Source organism: Penicillium cataractarum, assembly GCF_028827025.1.
Source record: "Penicillium cataractarum strain IBT 29864 chromosome Unknown utg000008l, whole genome shotgun sequence".
NCBI lineage: Eukaryota > Fungi > Ascomycota > Eurotiomycetes > Eurotiales > Aspergillaceae > Penicillium > Penicillium cataractarum.
The window spans coordinates 173,202-192,284 of NW_026622744.1; the positions used below are offsets into that span (position 1 = coordinate 173,202).

At 52.9% G+C, this 19,083-nt stretch overlaps 6 protein-coding genes across 6 annotated transcripts; 5 read left to right on the forward strand and 1 right to left on the reverse strand.

Moving 5' to 3' along the window:
* Positions 1–811: 811 nt before the first annotated feature.
* On the forward strand, positions 812–1,243 carry N7496_009179 (uncharacterized protein; the record flags this gene model as incomplete). The annotated part of the gene is made up of 1 exon (XM_056702093.1): positions 812–1,243. The coding sequence occupies one exon, from the start codon at positions 812–814 to the stop codon at positions 1,241–1,243; it is 432 nt and encodes a 143-aa protein (XP_056551093.1).
* A 483-nt stretch (positions 1,244–1,726) lies between these two features.
* On the forward strand, positions 1,727–4,780 carry N7496_009180 (uncharacterized protein; the record flags this gene model as incomplete). Its single annotated transcript, XM_056702094.1, has 3 exons — positions 1,727–1,796; positions 1,965–3,693; positions 3,757–4,780. The coding sequence occupies 3 exons, from the start codon at positions 1,727–1,729 to the stop codon at positions 4,778–4,780; spliced, it is 2,823 nt and encodes a 940-aa protein (XP_056551094.1).
* A 1,364-nt stretch (positions 4,781–6,144) lies between these two features.
* Positions 6,145–8,420, forward strand: N7496_009181 (carnitine O-acetyltransferase CAT2; the record flags this gene model as incomplete). The annotated part of the gene is made up of 4 exons (XM_056702095.1): positions 6,145–6,261; positions 6,394–6,433; positions 6,551–8,213; positions 8,288–8,420. Exons 1-4 carry the CDS (start codon positions 6,181–6,183, stop codon positions 8,418–8,420), a joined length of 1,917 nt encoding a protein of 638 aa, XP_056551095.1. The 5' UTR covers positions 6,145–6,180.
* Positions 8,421–9,404: 984 nt separating this feature from the next.
* On the reverse strand, positions 9,405–10,567 carry N7496_009182 (uncharacterized protein; the record flags this gene model as incomplete). The annotated part of the gene is made up of 3 exons (XM_056702096.1): positions 9,405–9,541; positions 9,647–10,067; positions 10,133–10,567. 3 exons carry the CDS (start codon positions 10,565–10,567, stop codon positions 9,405–9,407), a joined length of 993 nt encoding a protein of 330 aa, XP_056551096.1.
* A 3,281-nt stretch (positions 10,568–13,848) lies between these two features.
* On the forward strand, positions 13,849–15,727 carry N7496_009183 (uncharacterized protein; the record flags this gene model as incomplete). The annotated part of the gene is made up of 3 exons (XM_056702097.1): positions 13,849–15,274; positions 15,331–15,375; positions 15,438–15,727. The coding sequence occupies 3 exons, from the start codon at positions 13,849–13,851 to the stop codon at positions 15,725–15,727; spliced, it is 1,761 nt and encodes a 586-aa protein (XP_056551097.1).
* A 1,438-nt stretch (positions 15,728–17,165) lies between these two features.
* On the forward strand, positions 17,166–18,942 carry N7496_009184 (4a-hydroxytetrahydrobiopterin dehydratase; the record flags this gene model as incomplete). The annotated part of the gene is made up of 5 exons (XM_056702098.1): positions 17,166–17,441; positions 17,589–17,651; positions 17,720–17,830; positions 18,297–18,714; positions 18,773–18,942. 5 exons carry the CDS (start codon positions 17,166–17,168, stop codon positions 18,940–18,942), a joined length of 1,038 nt encoding a protein of 345 aa, XP_056551098.1.
* Positions 18,943–19,083: the final 141 nt, after the last annotated feature.

Consider the following 19,083-nt stretch of genomic DNA (forward strand, 5'->3'; position numbering starts at 1 on the left):
CGGGGGGGCGATCACGAGTCTAATGCAAAGTGATGCATCACAGAATGTACATCACGGAATATGCAGGTGAAACAAAAGAAAAGAAAAAAATCATAATAAAGTAAGCCCAGTCCGTGCAGGCTGCCTGACGTCGGTTAGGTCATACAGTAGTTGTTAGGGCATCAGGGGTCGAGCCCAACGATACAATTGACAAAGATTATACTAGACACTGCTATCGAGGTCAATCACCAAAATACTCCATCAGTGTACTGCTTAATCTGAACTAACTCCACAGCTCGTTTGAATCTCCTTCTCTCCCATTTCCAATGCGTCCGTTTATCGCGCACGAGTGGTGATCCCATCCGATCCCCACATGCGTCTTGGCCCCCCCCCCATCCACCACCGCGCTAAGCCGCTCACCGTTTTTTCTCCGGACTCGCTCCTGAACCATCTCTGTTCTCGACTCGTTCTGGACTTGCGATTCTTCCTTCCTCTTCTTCACCCTGGCAACCTCCCACCCACCCGCCACTCTTGAACTATCCCCAAGTCCTTCATCACCATCATCTCATCCAAGCCCCTCACCCTCGGCTGTCTTGTCTTGTCTCCGCACCTCCTCACCACTCGGGCGCACTATCTCCGACCGGGCATGGATCGCGCGATCATCCGCTGATCCTCGACATCATTCTCAGTTCTCTGTGCGCTTCTTATTTTCCCGGCGCCTCTTCTTCTTCCCGTCAACCGAGCCAAAGTCTCCTTAGCCGCGCCCTCTTTCTTACAGTCTTGTCTCCATCTCCGCGCCTCAACACGCATTGCCAGGGCACGCGCGCCCAAGATGGATCTCTTCCGTCGACTTCACCAGAACTCATATCCGCCCCGGCCATCTCCTCTAAGCGGTTCTCAAGAGCCGCGCGATGATCGTGCTCGCCAGCCCGGCAGTCTCTCGTCGGCCCACGACCCTCGCCGTCGCACCGATGGCGACAAGGCCCGACTGGCCAGTCGCTACGAATACACGCCCACATCGGATCTATACTCGCCCGGTGTATCAAGGGGGTCGCAAGGGGTCCGGGGTGAGAATGCTGGGGCGGCGATTTCTCCGCCGCGGAACCAGCATGCACACCAGCATCGGCGGAATGCCAGCCTTGAAACGCGGCAGCACGCACATGCGCATCGTCGAAATCACTCCCAACCGCAAGGAGCCCATTATCGCGAAGGTTCGTATTTCCCTTGGCCTGTCCATACAGGTGTACTCCTCTTTGGGGAATAGCATATTCCCTCTGCTATTGCGCAGTCTGTTTGTTGTGTCCCCCCCCCCGGATTCAGGAAGAGTTGGGGTCGGACTTGTCCCGTGGTTCTCGCTCCCCCGTCCGGTTCCTCGCTCCACTTTGGGCATGGTCTTGCGTCGAGGCGCACCTTCAAAAGTTATCCCCGAAGACTTGGACCTCGACGAGAGATCTGAAGTTCCCTTGCATGATCGATCCCCCCTATCTGACCAGTTCCAACAATCTTCCTTGCCCTCATTCCCAGCCTCTTCTCCCTCCTTCCCTGATGCTTTTTCCCCGGTGGCGTAGATCCATCGGGAACGCTAGTCTCAATCGGGATTAGCCGCGCTAGTCCGTTCTGGGCTTAGCGGTCGAGCTTCCGGAGTCACGGGTTCACGGTCCTGCGCTTGAGAGGGCGCCTTCCAGGTGGATTCAGCTCATCATCCGCTTCTACCTTTCTTGACGCCGATCAAAGGGTATTGCGCGAGATGAACCACCCGCCCTCTGGCTTTGGGCGCAGGGCGTCCCAAGGCAGCAGTGGCAGTCCCGTGTACTCCGGTGAGTGCGACCGCGACGCGCGCCATGCAGGTCAACTGCAACTGCGCTACATGGATCTAGCCGCCCCCATCATTTCTGTGCCAACGTCGCTGGCGATCTTTTTTGGAGGGCCTTGCATAACGCCCCTGTCCCGAGTGCGTTTACTGACTATTTTTGAATCATCTACAGGCCCTCAAGAACATTCTGCTCCGCCAGCCTTTGGTAGTCGACAAATGCCTCCTCCATCTCCTCCACACTCCTACGGCGCCCGATCGCAGTCGACCAACGCGCCCGCCTCATCCCTACTTTCCCGCGATGCGCCCAGTGCACCATCTCATCGTCCCGGTAGCAGCATGTCCATCTCTGCCATGCTAGGATCGGATTCAGAACGCCCGGCCCGAGATACTGGTTCATCACTTTTTTCGCGACCTCCGGGGTCGTCGATTTTCGGGAATGCGCCTCTGTCCACCTCTTCCGCCATGTCACCACCCACGGGCCCGTCTCGACCATCACCACTGGATCAGTCCGGGTTCCGTCGATCACATACTCCTGAGAAGTCGTTCTCGAGGCCGTCGATGGGTAGGCCGTACCGATCTGGTTCTGGTGGAGGATCGAGTCTGCTGGGAGGCGTCGAGCAGGCTAAATTTGGCGGCCTGTCACGCGCACCACTCTCCCAATACCCCGAGAAACCGCACTCCACGAACCCGTCTCCTCAAATTTCCTCTGCCGAACCGCCTTACAACGAGCCCCGTCGGATGAGCTTCAGCGGGCCCATCGCTCGGCCCAACAGCCAACCACCGAACGCCGATGCTTCAACACGCCCTCCCGGTTACAGTCCACTCTCTCGCCCGTCCGGAGGTCCTCCAGACCGATACGAGCCTGGAAAGCGTGCTAGCTCTTCGTCATATGCAAGTCTCGACCCGCTCGGTCGGGATCCTCACGGTCGATTCGGTAGTATCTTTGGGGACCGCCGCTCGGAAGAAACTGCCCTGAGAGAACGGGAACGGGAGAGAGAGAGGGAACGAGAGCGTGAGAGGGAACGAGAGCGTGAGAGGGAGCGTGCTCTTCTTGGGGCGGATACAAAGGGCCCGCTTGGCACGCAAACACGATTTGGGGCTTTGTACGGCGAACGCGAACCGCTCGAACGGCACTCGGCGTCAACTTGGGATCACGGCCGCTCGCATCCGTCATCCCCCGAGTCAAAACGGTTCCCGGCACCCGATGCAGGATCAGGTTTCGGGTTCGGTGCCATTCAGAGTTACACCAAGTCTTTGGGATCTCAGCCTGGGGGCGGTCGTCAGCCTCCTTTGTCACTGCAAACTGGTCATGGCCAAGTCTCGCCCACTCAACGCGAATCGCCCTATCTCAGCAAGTCCCAAACGCAACCCTCGCGTTTGGGTTCGACTCCTGCAACGGCCTCTTCCACGACAGCTCCCTCGCTCGGACTGTCTGCTGTTGAGGAGCAAGATCGACGCAAAGGTAGTGATGAGCTTCTCCATCACCGGAACCTGCTGGCAGTGGGCGTCGATGGCAAACGTGGTGGCCGGGCTTCTCCACTGCCTCAGGCTGTTCAAGGTGCTCAAGCTCCGTTTATCAGTCCCTCTGGGGAACCTGGAATTAAAAATGAGCTGGGCAGAGTGTTCTCTGGAATTGGCAGCGGTGTCGGCGGTGTGACTGGTGGCTCATCGGGTAGTGGCCCATCGACGCCGCTAATTGCAAGCCCATTCAAGCGCGACAGTCTCACTGGTCGCTCAGTAAATGGGGATGTCGAAGATGCTAAGGCTGCTCGACCAACATCCGCGACCGGTCAACGGCGATCAAGGAAATCGCGGGATGAAGAAGTCCCGATGGATGACGGTGGTGCCGGGGTCTCTGGCCGTGGTCGTCGATCTCGACATGTGCATCATCACCATCACCAGTAAGGGCTTTCTATTCTTTTCTACCTCTCATTTACCAACTTAAACTAACTCTATCCTTCTAGCCACCATCATCATCGCCACAAGGCAGATGAAGAAGCCGCTACTCTCAGTAGCCTACATCGGCCTACGTCCACTAACCTGTTAGGCCGAACTTCTACTCCCGCCGAAGTTCCTGCGGGCCACCATCACCATCATCATCACCACCATCATCACGCACCCCGAGCCACAGCCACTGTGCCTGCATCTCCCATCCGGGAGCCTCGTACGACTGTGAATCTCGAGCCTCTCCTATCAAGCGTGGCGCACTTGCCACGGCATCACCTGGGATCCACGCTGTATACCCCTCGCATCGGCGTCCCAGGTGCCAAAGCTTCCACGGAAAGCTCCAAGTTCGGCTACACAACGACCCCGCAACCCCTTCCCCGGTTCGAGCAACGTGAAAACTGCACTTTCACCGTTCGCGTTCCCCGCTTCCGCATCGATGCGGCTCGGCGTGAGGAGATCTGTGCGCGACGAGCGTTGTGGGGCACAGGCGTCTATACGGACGACTCCGACCCCGTTGCCGCTGCCATCCACTCGGGATACATCCGAGGTGCTTGGGGGGAGGATGTGGATGAATCCATGCTCGATCTGGAAATCAAGGATACCTACCAACATGCTCCACAGCCCACAGCCGAAGACCGTGCTGCAAGTGCCTCCAAGAATGACCAGGAGACTCGCAAGCCCCGTCTTCCGCCAGTCCCTCCTGCCGACAAGGACCTACACATTACCCTTTTGATCCTGCCCCGTGTCGACCAGTACGAATCTACTGTAATGTTCGGTCTCAAGTCCCGCAAGTGGGCCGGCCGTCATGACGGGGTAAGCTTCAAGGTCCACCGAGTGGAGTGGGTGGATGATGGGGTCGGACGCGGGGAAGAGCGAAGCGGCGAGGCCCGACGCAAGCGTCTGCGTACGTTGATGCAGACGGGACGCATCTGTACGGGGCCGGCCATGGCGAGGATGGATGAGCTTCGTCAGAGCGGAGTGCAAGTTCCCCGTTCTCTAGAGGGCCAGGAGCAGCCCACGCCCGTTCAACCGGTGTCTTAATGTCTATCTTACGAAGATCTCCTCTCGCGCATTTCTATCGTGACTTTTCCTTATTTCGGACCCACCTGAACTGTCGGTTTTGCGGGGGTTCCTTTTTTTTACTATGGGGTATCTGTTTATCTAGTCCTGGATCGGACTAGGGGCGTTTCCTCGTCTTTCTTTTGTTAGTATTTTACGTGGTATTGGTGTGCAGTTTTCTTGTTTTCTTGGGGTCGTTGATACCTGCGAATAGCGAGTTTCTTCTTCACGTTTGGATGTGCGGTTCTTTGCTTGTTCTTTATTTTGACTTGTTACTACTCTTCGCCTCTTCCTTTTCTGACCATTCGGGTCAGCGGGAGCGGATGAAGGGATGCCTAGAGGAGGGCTGACAGGGATACGTCTGACCCCCCTCCTTGACATTTATTGTTTGAATTCTAGTTATTTAGTCTCTTTAATATTTACGACGCTCTCCGCGGAGAGCACGTTGGGGTTTCCCGGTCAAGTTGATATTGCTTTCCGTAGTAGTGGCCTCTTTAGTTGATCGCCGGTCCCGCTCAGTAGTTGGACTGTAAGGTTAACTTAAGTTAACCAAGTTAGTGGTAGCTCTCTTGAGACGGAGGATAAGCGCCAGTTGCTCAAACCCCATAATTGGTCAGTTAATCGACCGCTTTCATGGCCGCCTTTACCTTGATGCCTTCTTCTTTAGGCCAGGCTGACGCTATTACCGTAGTACCAATTTAACGATCCCCTTCCTTCTCTTTTATCTTCTGTAGGTCATGTGAATTCTGCCGGACTTTCTGCCTTAGAAAATTGGTTTTAATCAATTGGCGCTTATCGTCCACCTCAGCTCTCCCCGCAAAATCGGGCAAATTGGGTGCCGACCGCTACTTTTAAAGTCCAACGGACCGAGTTTTGATACAAGGGGTACATTATGAAGTCATTTTATGCATCAGTCGTTTTTCCGAGTAAATGAAATTTCTAGTAATTTCTCGGCACTCTATCCTTCGGTGAGCCAATCCTAACTCGTTCCCCATACTTCATCAATTTGGCCTTTCGGTCCACTTTGTTCCCCCAGACTCTCTTCCACAGTCAACCGAGGCTCAGCGGCCGGTACCATTCACCCTGGATTGGTAACCGTATTTCCGTAAGTTATGGTTTTCCTCGGAGAGAACCCGTGCCATTCTGCCAGTCCGGACGGGACCGACACATGCTAACGTGACAATACATGACCATACACAGCCAGACGATACACCGCCCTGGCTGTCCGCTTCGGGCTCTCCGTACAGCCGAGGCATTTCAGCCGGTCAACCCAGTTCTTATGAGGCCTTTCTCCTGACCAAACTCCGACACATTTGTCTTCTGCTTCTTCTTTTTTTCTTTATACCCCCCAAGCATCTTCCTTCTTTATACCATTGAGAGGGATGTTCGCTGCCTCTGCGCGAAGCCGTCTCTCCACCCTGTCAAGGCCCCGGCTCCCTCCGACACAACTACTCGCCCGCTCGGTAAGTCGGCCAGCTCCGATCCCGTTGTGAGCTGCTCTACAGATGAGAGAGAATCAACCTGCAGAGCAGTCGCAGCGAGAAGATCGTCCAAACAAAGCAACACGAACAATTGAACTGACTCTCCCCGTATAGACTCCCGCCATGGCTCGCAAGGCGTCGTCCGTCCCTGAGGGTGAGTTATCACATGCCCCGCGCGAGGGAACCTCATGAACGAGAATGTTTGCGTTTCTCGAGAGCGGACAAAACTCGTGCGCCAACGCCTCGGATTCAAACTAATGCGCCGATCTAGGATACAAGGAGGATCTCTCCAAGGGCAAGATGCTCCGCTTCGAAGATTCCCTGCCCCGCCTCCCCGTCCCAACCCTGGAGGAGACCGGTAAGCGCTACCTCAAGTCCGTCCACCCGCTGGTGTCCGAGGCCGAGTTCGAGCGCACCAAGAAGGCCGTCGAGGCCTTCATTCGCCCCGGTGGTGAGGGTGAGCCCCTGCAGAAGCGTCTGCTGGAGCGTGCCGCCGACCCCAAGGTCAAGAACTGGCTCGCCGAGTGGTGGAACTCGGCCGCCTACCTGGGTTACCGTGACCCCGTCATTCCATACGTCTCCTACTTCTACTCCTACCGTGACGACCGGGAACGCCGTAACCCGGCCAAGCGTGCCGCTGCCATTACCTCCGCTGCGCTCGAGTTCAAGCGCCAAGTCGATGATGGCTCCCTCGAACCCGAGTACATGCGTGGTCAGCCCATGGCCATGAGCTCGTACGAGTACATGTTCAACTGCTGCCGTATCCCCGCCGATCCCGAGGATTTCCCGCGCAAGTACTCTGCGGCCGAGAACCAGCACATCATCGCCGTCCGCAAGAACCAGTTCTTCAAGGTGCCGCTCGTCGTGGACGGTCAGGCCCTGAACGTGTCCGAGTTGGAGCAGCAGTTCCAACGCATCTACGAGATTGCTCAGCCTGCCCCGCCGGTCGGTGTGCTGACTGTGGCGGACCGTGATCACTGGACTGCTGCCCGTAAGAAGATTGTTGCTGCCGACGCGGCCAACGAGCAGGCTCTGCTGGATATCGAGTCCGCCGGTTTCGTCGTCTGCCTGGACGATGCTAAGCCCGTGACTCTGGAGGAGCGTGCTCACCAGTACTGGCACGGTGATGGCACTAACCGTTGGTTCGACAAGCCTCTGCAGTTCATTGTCAACGACAACGGCACTGCTGGTTTCATGGGCGAGCACTCCATGATGGACGGTACCCCTACTCACCGTCTCAATGACTTTGTCAACGCTCTGATCTTCGGCAAGAAGATTGATCTCTCTGCCAAGTCTGTCCGTTCCCAGCTGGCCGACCCCAAGGCCATCAAGTTCACCCTGAACGACGAGGTCAACGAGGCCATCGACATTGCCGCTCAGTACCACCGCAAGCAGATCGGCTCTCACGAGCTCGTCGTCCAGGCTTACCAGGGCTACGGCAAGGGTCTGATCAAGAAGTTCAAGTGCAGCCCCGACGCCTACGTCCAGATGGTCATCCAGCTGGCCTACTACAAGATGTACGGCAAGAACCGTCCCACCTACGAGTCCGCCTCTACCCGTAAGTTCCAAGAAGGCCGTACCGAGACCACCCGTACCGTCTCGGACGAGAGCACTGCCTTCACCCGCGCTTTCTGCGACCCCAGCGTTTCCCGCGAGGAAGTTGTCAAGCTCTTCCGCGCCGCCCTGGCCCAGCACACCAAGTACACTCTCGAGGCTAGCGACGGCCGCGGTGTTGACCGTCACCTCTTCGGCCTGAAGAAGCTGCTCCAGCCTGGCGAGAAGCTCCCCGCTCTGTACGAGGATCCCGCTTTCGCCTACTCGGGTTCCTGGTACATCTCATCTTCCCAGCTGAGCTCCGAGTTCTTCAACGGATACGGATGGAGCCAGGTTATTGATGACGGTTTCGGTATTGCCTACATGATCAACGAGAACAGGTACAGCACCCGGTCCCCCTTCTAAGCCCATATTTCTCCCTTATGTGCCAATACTAACACTGCTTTCCGCACAGCCTCAACTTTAACATCGTCTGCAAGCGCCTCGGCGCCCACCGCATGAGCTACTACCTCAACGAAGCCGCCACGGAACTCCGTGACGTCCTCCTCCCCGACCTGGCCGCTCAACCCGAGAAGCCCAAGCTGTAAGCTATAGCTATGAAGCTATGAAGCTATGCTCTGGGTTCCCTGCATATATGCATTTCGGTCATTTTTTTTCCTTTCTATTTTTGTTCTCCTTGGTCTTGGTTTTTTGATATCTGGTTTCAGCGCCGCTATAGATGAAGATGAGATATCTTTGTATTGTCGTTGTGACATGCATACTTTTGTATAGTTGTGTGGATACAACATGAATTCCATTTTGGATATGAATATCGAATACCTTAGATCTGTTTTCTTCGTATTCTTGGTGGTAGGGATTACGTAGGATGTTGAATAGGTCTTGGTCGTTACTTGAGATTTGGATCTCCTCCTATCTGGAGTTACAGTAGTTACTTGTATTTTGGTTAACTGGGAAGCTAGCTTGTATTCGTGCTATGAAACAGCTTTTCTATTTCGTTTCCATTCATTCACATCCCACATTTCCAGTCTTAGCAATGTTTGGGATACTGTAGTCCACTGTCCATAGTCGATGTTCACAGGAAGCAAAGGATAGCAAGGGCGTACTGGCACAAGTTGGAATATGAACAGCTAGCAAAATCCAAACCCATATTCTCGGCCGTCCAACCATCTTAAGGAAGTTCGAGTTGGAGCATCGAGCACGAACGCTCCCCTCAAGTATGGTGCATGTGGATCAGCCAGAGACACAGATAGGTTGGTCAGTGTGAATCATTTTTGGTAACACCCTAGCAACTCTCAAAGCTGGGGGAATAACACTCCAAGTCATCCAAGTCTGTCTGACCTGCTGAAAATGTCCATTATTGCATAGACCTAGGTAAAATAAGCAGAGCCAGTTCCCATCTACAGTACTCTAAACACGCCCGTTCCCCAGAAAGCGACGTAGTGGAGATCTTCATAACTCCAACAGAACAAAAGAATCATTATCATGAGGTGGTGGAGGCCATCCTGCCCCCAAGTGCCCAGTGTCCAGTGCCCAGTGCTCACAAAGACAAAGATTCATTGAGAAAGGTCATTTCAGTCTTTAGCGTCTGCCGATCGTGCGGTCTGTGGGTCTGCCGTTTCGGGGCCCTCTTGCCCCGATGCTGGGGCCGAGTCGGGGGCTGTAGAAGCAGCCGGCCTTGTGGAGGTGGTCATGTCATGAATTTGCCGTTCTAGAATAAAGGAATTGTTAGCATAGGCTGCATAAAACAGAATGAAGTGTCCTCCTCTGGAGAAGTAAACTGCGAGAGTGAGTAATAAATGACTGGTTTCCTTACCTAGCTCTCGAATGCGTTGGCGCAGCATCTGGTTCTCTCGATTAAGCATAGTGGCTTCGGCTTGATAATATGCCCCCTCGTCTCGGCTACTCCGTCGGGATGAGCTTTCCCGGAGACTCGGGAAGGCCTCCGTACCCTCTGGTCCCCGTGATGCATCCCGTGGTCGGAGATTCGGTGACGCAGCCTGGCTGGGCGGACGTGATGATCGACGGTTCGAGACCGAAGATATGGAGAGTCGGTGGCTGGGTCCCGTGGCCGGTGGAGGAATAGGCGGGAAAAAGGTGGCCGACCGCTCTGATGCTGGAGTGGTAGTATCGTCGATGACTGCCGTACCTGATGCAGATGAGTTGTGTTGTTGGTTTTGTTGCTGGTATTGTTGGAGCTGGGCCTGTTGGCTACGGATCATCTGCAGAAGACGGTTCTATTGGCAAAAGTGTTTAGTTAGCTTTTACATCTTCACTATGCCATCACAGAATGAGGACCCACCACTTGTGCTTCCTGCTCCTGCTCCAATTCCTGGTGTAGTTCCCCTAACGATGGGGCACGCTGGTGGTGCGGGTCCGCGGTCGCAAAGACCGGACTGCCGCCGTGGCTAGTGGGACTGGCCGTGCGGAACGCTTGGCCCATCGAGCTACGATGCTCGGACCAGGGTGCATCACCGTTATTATTGCCCGATGCCGTAGCGCCGGTCTCGTTGAAGTTAAGATGCATGCCCGCATTAGACCTGCGTCTCTCGGAGACCGATACTCGGCCGATGCTTGATCCGCGCGACGGCCGTGGGGAGGTAGTACTGGGGTTGACGGGGGCGGCGGGGGAGGGGGTAGTAGTGCCCGGGGAGACGGCGGGTGGGTTCCGATGTGGGAAAGAGGATGAGGTGGAGGATGAACGCGACGGTGGGAGGGAGTTTAGATCTGGCGGCATGGTGATGGAGATGGAGGAGAGTAAGGAGATGAGTAAAGTATTGAAGCTTTGTGAAATCGGAGCTTTGGAAGAAGCTCAGATGATTCCTTTAGGCAGCGGGCATGATCACCGAGATGAGTCAGCATATCGCGGGGAAGATAGTTATCACATGACTGATAGGCCACACGTGATTTACACCATATTATTCAGGCACTCAGGCCACACTCCACTTCCTCGGAGGGAATCTGGAGTCCGCGGGGTGGTCCACTTGCTCTAAGTATGTACTGGAGTTTGTCTTTTCTTTAGTTTCCCACTTGAAAACAGAGAATTATCAGCCCAGATCCAAAAAGACTACTAGCTCAGAAAGTCTCAACAGTCTGATTGAAAAGGTTCCAGCCTTGTGCGACCAGCTTGTTACAGTAGAAGGAGGCACAACAGGATACGAGCCACATTCCCCCTCGCGGCTGGGAGTTGAGCTTCACCCGGCGAATATCCCCCTCAAACTCTTCAGTGCAACCGTCTTTGTTATCTCTTAGTTCTTAGTCCTACCTGTTCCCAGGCTCTATCCAGGGGTCCCTAGACCTTTACTCGTAGATTCAGAGGAGGGATAGCTGCATTTAGCCTTGAATAGAAGCGAGCCAGGGATTGTCAAGTACTCAAGTCAGCCACACAGATCAAACGCGGTTTTGTCCCCCACGTCTGCTAATTTTCAGAGTTTTTGCAGGGCGCCGAGCCGAGAAAAGTAACCCTAACAGAAGAAAAAAAGATACAGTTATGAATAATAGAAGGCGTCGCCGGGTAGCACGGGCGGCGCCAGGACCCGACCGGCGGTTGGTTGATGATCTCGGCATAGATGAGGCCATAATTCATCGTTCATCTTCCATACTTCGGATGTTACGCGCACAGTTAATGGCTCTATCCATTCTTCTTGTAGATACTTTCGAGTATAGACTGAAACTCTACTCTGTTTATTTCCATTAAACATGGTACGCCTTGGAGTTTTACACCTATAGTCAATGTATAATGCACACCAGCAAAGCCAATCGGCGCGGCCGAAAATATGGAGAAATTTCCACAAACAAGTAGACTAGTGAGTCAAGGGATTGATTATAACTTCCTTATGTTGTCAAGCACATACCATCTTTCGTTGGATCGATCCCTTGCGAGCGCGTGGCGTCTACGATGCGATCTCGCCGATCATTCAAATATTTCGGGGATTCGATGCAGCGAGATGGCCATGTGCAAGCAAGATGCAAGGTCGCATCTAGTCGTCTCCAGCTTGAGTTCCGATTACATATTTCTGATCTTTGGACTTTTTCGCAGTCTGGAACCTGTTTGGCATTGTCTTGTCGTTTCCGGAAGGCAAAGCTGGGGTCCACCCTTCGGTGGATCAGCCAAACTTTGTTCTCGGATTGTGCTCCATGGGGTTAAAGGGGAAACGCGATCGGGACTCGGGCGATCCTAACAATTATGTGAGCTCGTCAGAAATACCGCATAGCAGAGAGGAGAGAGAAGTCTGCAAGGGATTAAAATCTAACCGTCGGTGCGAACTACGCTTTGACATCCTTCGATACTGTTTTCTGGAAAGGTGACCGCAAGGCGACCCCAGGGAGACCCCAGGAAGACCGCAGGGCCGTCGATACCGATCCACATCATTGTGCGAGTGGACAAATCAGCTGAGATATAACCAGAACCAGGCAATCGACGACACAGAGAGTAACCGTATCCCGGGGGGGTCGGAACAAGACTTCTGGACCCCTGCACGGATGACGATCACCGCCACGCCACGCCCGTAGGTGTACCGAAGCATCAGCATCATCATACATGGTGGGCAAAGGGCGGTACCTGCTCCTGAATCTCGGCCGCCTGGCCCAGTCTCTGAACAGTCCTCCTGGACGAACCACGGCCGTTGTACCCAGTGTGATAGGCCGGTACAGCCCTGGATTCCCCTCTTGCCCGGAGCGCCTTTACGTCACTTGGCGATCTCATCCTTGGCCCGGGAGCGGTAAATCCTGGCGGCGCCGAGCCAAGTGTGCCATTATTTACTTTTGTTTAGGCAAATTTTGTTCGGCTTGGTCGGCTTGAAGAGATTTTGCACTGGGATATCTAACCTGCGTCATTTTTGTTGGGTAATCGTTTCCCAATTGATGCTCCATGGTCCTTGATCTGCGATGGGGAACCATGCGGTCCGGGGACTGGCAAATCATCCCGACTCCTTACATCGTGGGGCACCATATGATTTTGATTTCACATGGTAGTCTCCCAATTGATCGAGTCTGATCTGGTTCGAGTTAGAAACTGTAGATTCAATGTTGCATCCAGAAAAAAGACAGGAAGTGTGTGTAGAAACCAGACCCTACGCCGTAATCTCTCTTGCACATCCCAATGCGGACATTCCTGTCTTCATTGATCCCCCAAAACGGCGGTCTCGGACCTCACCCGAAGGATTCCAAAAACTATTCGATTCCCGGGAAACGATGGCATCGGCCCTTCGGTCATCGTGGTCTCACGGTGGAGCCGAACAACCAATTGCGGTCTGTGCAGGTGCGTGGGGCAGTCTCTTTCCGGGGCGTTATCTGGTGGCTGCAGTTGTATGGATCAGGGCAACGCGCCACAAGGATGCAGATGCTTTGTATACAGTAGGTGTATGGTAGCATGCATGATGAATGATCATTTGCAGTGTCCGTTAGAGCTGGAGAAGTCGGGTTGGAGTTGGAGTTGGGAGTTGGAGTAGGCCCGCATCAAAAGTGGGTATAGTATGGAGAGAACTGTACAAAGTCAACTGCTGGCCCACGGGGAAAACGATCAGTCGGCATCCCGCGTCTCCCGGTGAACCAAAAGGAAAACTCCAAAGGAGTCTGGAGAATAGAATCTGGGGCTGATTCAAGTCGAAGAAAAGTGGATGGCCCAAGGAATGCCCGGCCGCATTTGACGGCGGCTCTTCTGTTGCATCGCACCTGCCCCGTTGGTCGCATTGCGTACTTTCCCTTTTGGAAATTGAACTAGGAAACTCTTGGATTTCTTTTTTTTTCTTTCCGTCTACTTATTTCCCAGTCCCCCGCCTTCCTCTTTCTGGTTGCTTCTTGTGTTCCTTCTCCTCCTCTTCTCCCCCACACATTCTACTCAACCTTCTCATCTTCCATCTTCCATCCACTACTTCACATCTACCTTTTCTTTCCCCAGATTCTCCCTCTACTACTGTACTCAAACTTTCAACTGTGAGTGATCATGGTCGACTATATCTGACTACACTACATCTATATTCCCAACTAACACTTCCCTTCTCTCCAGAAACTATCGGCATGGCGAGCACCCCAGAAAAGCTGGGGGGTGGCCGCGATGCGGTACTCACATCGGAGGCCTCTAGTGCTACCCAGCAAGAGATCTTTGACTCTGGTCTGCCTGAGAAGCTCGACCAGAAAGATTCACAACTCGAAAATACTGACCCATCGGGCCGAGTCGAGCTCACGGAGGATATGTGCTACGACAAGCTCGGATATTCCTTCAGCGAGAAACGCAAGTGGATGATCATCGCCGTCATCTTCTTGGTCCAGACCTCCATGAACTTCAACACTTCTCTGTACTCGAACGGCCTCGGGGGGATTTCCGAGGAGTTTGGGGTTTCCAAGCAGGCCGCTCGCTGCGGTGCAATGATCTTCCTGGTGTTGTACGCTTTCGGTTGTGAACTGTGGGCCCCATGGAGTGAGGAACTGGGTCGCAAGCCCATCCTCCAGGCCTCGCTATTCCTCGTCAACATCTTCCAATTGCCCGTGGCTCTTGCACCCAACTTTGCTTCCGTCATGGTTGGTCGTGCTTTGGGTGGTCTCTCCTCGGCTGGAGGATCGGTCACTCTGGGTATGATTGCCGATCTTTGGGAGGCTGATACACAGCAGTACGCTGTGGCTGCCGTCGTCTTTTCTTCCGTCGGTGGCTCCGTTCTAGGCCCCGTGGTTGGTGGTTTCGTGGAGGCTTTCCTTCCATGGCGCTGGAGCATTTGGATCCAGTTGATCTTTGGTGGTTTCGTTCAGATCATGCATTTCCTGCTAGTGCCCGAGACTCGTACCACCGTGATGATGGACCGAATCGCAAAGAAAATGCGTGAAAGCGGCGAGAACCCGAAGATCTATGGCCCTACCGAGGGCATGTCTTTCCGCGAGCGTTTCCCCCCTCGTGAGCTCCTGGCTACCTGGATCCGTCCCTTCCGCATGTTCCTCACCGAACCCATCGTGTTAACCTTGTCGCTGCTGAGTGGCTTCAGTGATGCTCTGATTTTCATGTTCGTGCAGTCTCTGTCGCTGGTGTACGGCCAGTGGGGATTCAACACTTGGGAGAAGGGTCTGGCCTTTATCCCGATTCTGGTCGGTTACTTCATTGCTTGGATTTCCTGGTTCCCAGTCATTCGACGCAACGTCAAGGAGCGTCGGGATAATCCCGACAGCGAACGTGCCCAATACGAGTCCCGTCTGTGGTGGCTATTGTATACCGTTCCTTGCTTGCCCATTGGCTTGATTGGCTTCGCTTGGACCAGCTTGCCTCAGTGCCACTGGATCGGCTCCATGATTTTCGCCGCCATCATTGGTATTGCCAACTACGCTATCTACATGGCCACCATTGACTATATGATCTGTGCCTATGGTCCATACTCTGCATCGGCGACTGGTGGTAACGGATGGTCGCGAGACTTTTTGGCTGGTGTCCTGACCATTCCCGCTACTCCCTTCTTCGAAAGTAAGTTGTTCCATCGTCAGTTCCTTCTCACTTTGACTAACGTGTTTTACCTTCAGACATTGGTGGCAAGTACCACCTCGAATATGCTTCTACTATTCTCTGTATGTTCACTTCTTAATTTCAATAATTCTCTTTAGGAATTTTCAGCTGACCAACTTTCCAGTCTGTATCTCTTTGCCGCTGGTCATTGCCGTCTACGTGATTTACTGGAAGGGTCCCGTTCTGCGCAAGCGCTCTCCCTTCGCCCAGCAACTCGAGGAGGCCCGTCACGACATGGCTATTCAGGGCCGCCGCCAGTCCAAGGTGCCAGAGGCATCGCGTGCCAACTCGTATGCCCGGTCCCAGCAGGATCTCCGCATCCGGCAAACCATCGGCAGCCGTCCTGGTTCGCGAGTCAACTCCCGCGCCAATTCTCGGGTCAACTCACGCCGCAACAGCTTGTCTGGAGTCTGAGCTCAGTATACTGAGGCTGATACTAAAGAGTATCAGACAACATTTTGACGCTAGTGCATGGAATGTGCACTCGCAACAATTGCCCAAGGCCCGATGGCCAAGAGGGTGGAGTTTGCTGCCTGGGAATATATGGGCAATATCACATCTTCTATTCTCTGTGCATGTCTTTTTCAACCGCATGGATCCTTTGCGCTGGGCGTGGTGGACTCTTAATTAATTCAGTTGGTTATCGGATGGGGGGTATTGTGGGGATTTTCTCCGTTGCTCGCAAACATGCATCTTCCATGTTTGCACCTGTGCGTCACTATTGGGTGCCTGTTTGACTACGTTAATGGCTTGCTCCTTTTCTTTGCTTGCACTATTTTCAAAACTGTGGTTTGAGAGATTTGTTTGGTACTGCTACGTACGGTTATGGGCTTTGGCGATGGACGCGATGGATGCGATGCTTGTTATGAACTTTATTGTTTAGCTGATTACCCCCAATGCAGTTGATTGTCCCCAGATCTTTTGTGTGACTGTTATTTGTAGAGTATTTGGAGTATCTCAATTTCAATAAATGTTGATCAGCCTGCATTCCTTTCTGATCGCCCTCGTGCATATTTATCTATCCCCCACTTCATCAGACAGTCGATATGATCGACGGAATACTCGCGTGGGCTGTGATGACCAGCGTGGGTCCTGCAGGCCATCATCTGAACACCCCTTGCTAGTTTTCCACTTTTCCTGAAGCGGTAGATTAAGTCAATATCAGTACTAAATGGTAAGGTAGTATCATTGCCGTCCAGCTAGACGTACTTTTGTTATTTCCGTTTTCGGGTATCAGTCCCCGAATAGGCGTCTGTTAGACGGTGATACCTACAGGATACCTCTAGCTAAACGAACGAAGCTTCCAAGTCACACCACAGTGTCTTTGCTACAAACTAACTTCCAGCGCACTCCCGTTTATTCGAACTCGGCATGATCCTGGATGGTACAAGATAAGTTTTCCATCATAACGATAGTTATGATAATTCTTAGATATATCTTACTCGGGCTATATTCGGCTATTGTATACATAGCTTGTAATGCCAATTGATTTCCGGTGTAAACTTCGTGAGCTAGTCATTGGCCCAACCATCAGACCATATATCTTTGCTTTTACGGTGACCTTTCCGCCTCATGCAGTAGTATCATAAATCGGAGAAGAGTTTCAAATTATGTCAATACCCACTATGTACTTCATCAACCTATATATATTCTCCAATATTCTAAGAACCAAGTAATGCTGCCATTGTAGCCAATATGGACTCTTTATTCCAGAGATCTCTACTCAGAATGGTTCGAAGCTCCGACTCCACGATAAGATACGCCTGGTCCGTGCACCAAGCTCCCCGACCATTCTTCGAATCAGCGATCACAGGACCGACATCCTCGGCTTCAACCTCTCCCCCATACAACAATGAGCAGTTTCCCCGCTTTTCGTCTCTGTGGGAGACTCCTACGACCGGCTCCTATACTCTCGGTAACCAGGACTACCCCCTTGACTCGCCTAGCACCATTGAGGCAAGTGCACATGGACTCCAACACGGTCGAGCCGCGCTTTGCCGAGGGAGAAGATGCGGCACAGCTAGGCCTAGACACGCAGACATTGCTACAACAGCAAGGATGGGCCCTCGATGCTGATGGGATGGGTGTTACTAAGACGTTTTATTTTAAGAGTTACTTTAAAGCGGTGGTAAGTACGGTGCGGTTGTTTGTATTTTGCGGGTGGAATAATATGATTGTACACGCAGTACTATAGTACTGCTATAGTTTAGTACTGCTCTACGCGTCTGATGCTATTCCATCACGTTTGAGGCTAATTGAATCGTTCCAATTATAGTCATTCGTGAATCTTATCGCCGCCGAAAGCTCAGCAAAGAAACACCACCCCACGATGACCGTGGTAAGTACCGGGGAGAATTGATACGAGTACGGAGTGCAGAGAGGGTCTAATTTTAAATTTAAATCTAGCGAATCGGTTCTGTCGATGTCCACTGGACGACGCATCGCCCGCGCGGCCTGACGCAAAAGGACATCGCGATGGCTCGTCACTGCGATAATGGGGCCGACCTAATGGGCGTCGTTGACCCCGGGCAAGGGTTGAAGTGCGGGCCGAAGCCTTAATTAGCTTCAATAAGATTACTACTGGATTCAGTCACTAATTGCGATACGAGATCTCCGATTACTCTGACCGGGGAAGAAGTGGCACGATGCTTTACCGAGAGGGGAAAGTTTGGATTAGCGGAGGGTTGAGCGAACGGTGTGGTGTAAAGCCACTTTTCAACATGTTCCGTATACGTAAACAGTGCTTACTGCCTATCCACGAAATACCGGTTGATGATGAAACGAGAATTTAAGGAAGTAGGGGTGTAACGAAATCTGACTGAGAGGGGTGGTAGAATGAAGGAATCCCAAAGCTAGCTAGAGAGAGGAGGATTAGGATTAATTAGCGTATACACGTCGTATCACTATATAGTAAATCCTACACCCTATCGGTACGTTAGCGCACTAATTATATAATAAGCTAATATTGATAGTATAACTATAGGTAGGAAGTCCCACAGACTGCTTCGACTTACTTCTGTTCGCACGGAACCTTCTTGTCGACGGCGAGGCTACCTACCTCGGACTCCTAGCCAAGCAGCAAGAGGAGAAGTGGGCTGCTGTGCCGAAGATATTGAGGACTGGAACAAAGGCACCGCTTACGTTCTCGCACGATGTTCTCCGGAAAATCAAATGTGATAGCGCAGGCGCTTCGGCAGCAATGGCGCCGATGGGAGACGTGCAGCGCATGATCGGTAACCAGTATTTCCAAGCCCGGGGATTAGTGAGCCACGCGCAATTCGCGGAGCAGCTCGACCGAATTCTCCCAAAGGCGAGAAATGACTTTGTGCGGGTACATGCGCGCAACGAGAAAGAAGAGCTGGAGCTCTCTCGCGCGTGGCCGTTCGATTTACCGGATCGCGGTGCGCAAAGAAACGCAATAGCTCGAACCACGAAGGTCATCTCGAGTGACACAATTAGCCTCGGGTCAAGGCATCGCGCCTGATAGCGGCAAGAAGGTTACGAAAGATGGCAAAGAGTACAAGCGGTACAAGTGGCAAATCAACAAGAACGAAAGCAAAGATTCCCACAAAATATGGTCCGAAGCGGATATTCCAATTACTTCGGATGTGCGCGAAAGAGGCAGTTGAGCAGTTGTTTGAAGAACTAAAGAAAAACATGAAGGAGTAGGGTATAGGGACATTCTTCCGATGGTGTTGGTAGTCAGCTTTTACGTGAATACATAATCTCCTTGCATCGACAGAGCGAAGACAGAGTTTATCCCGGCTAGT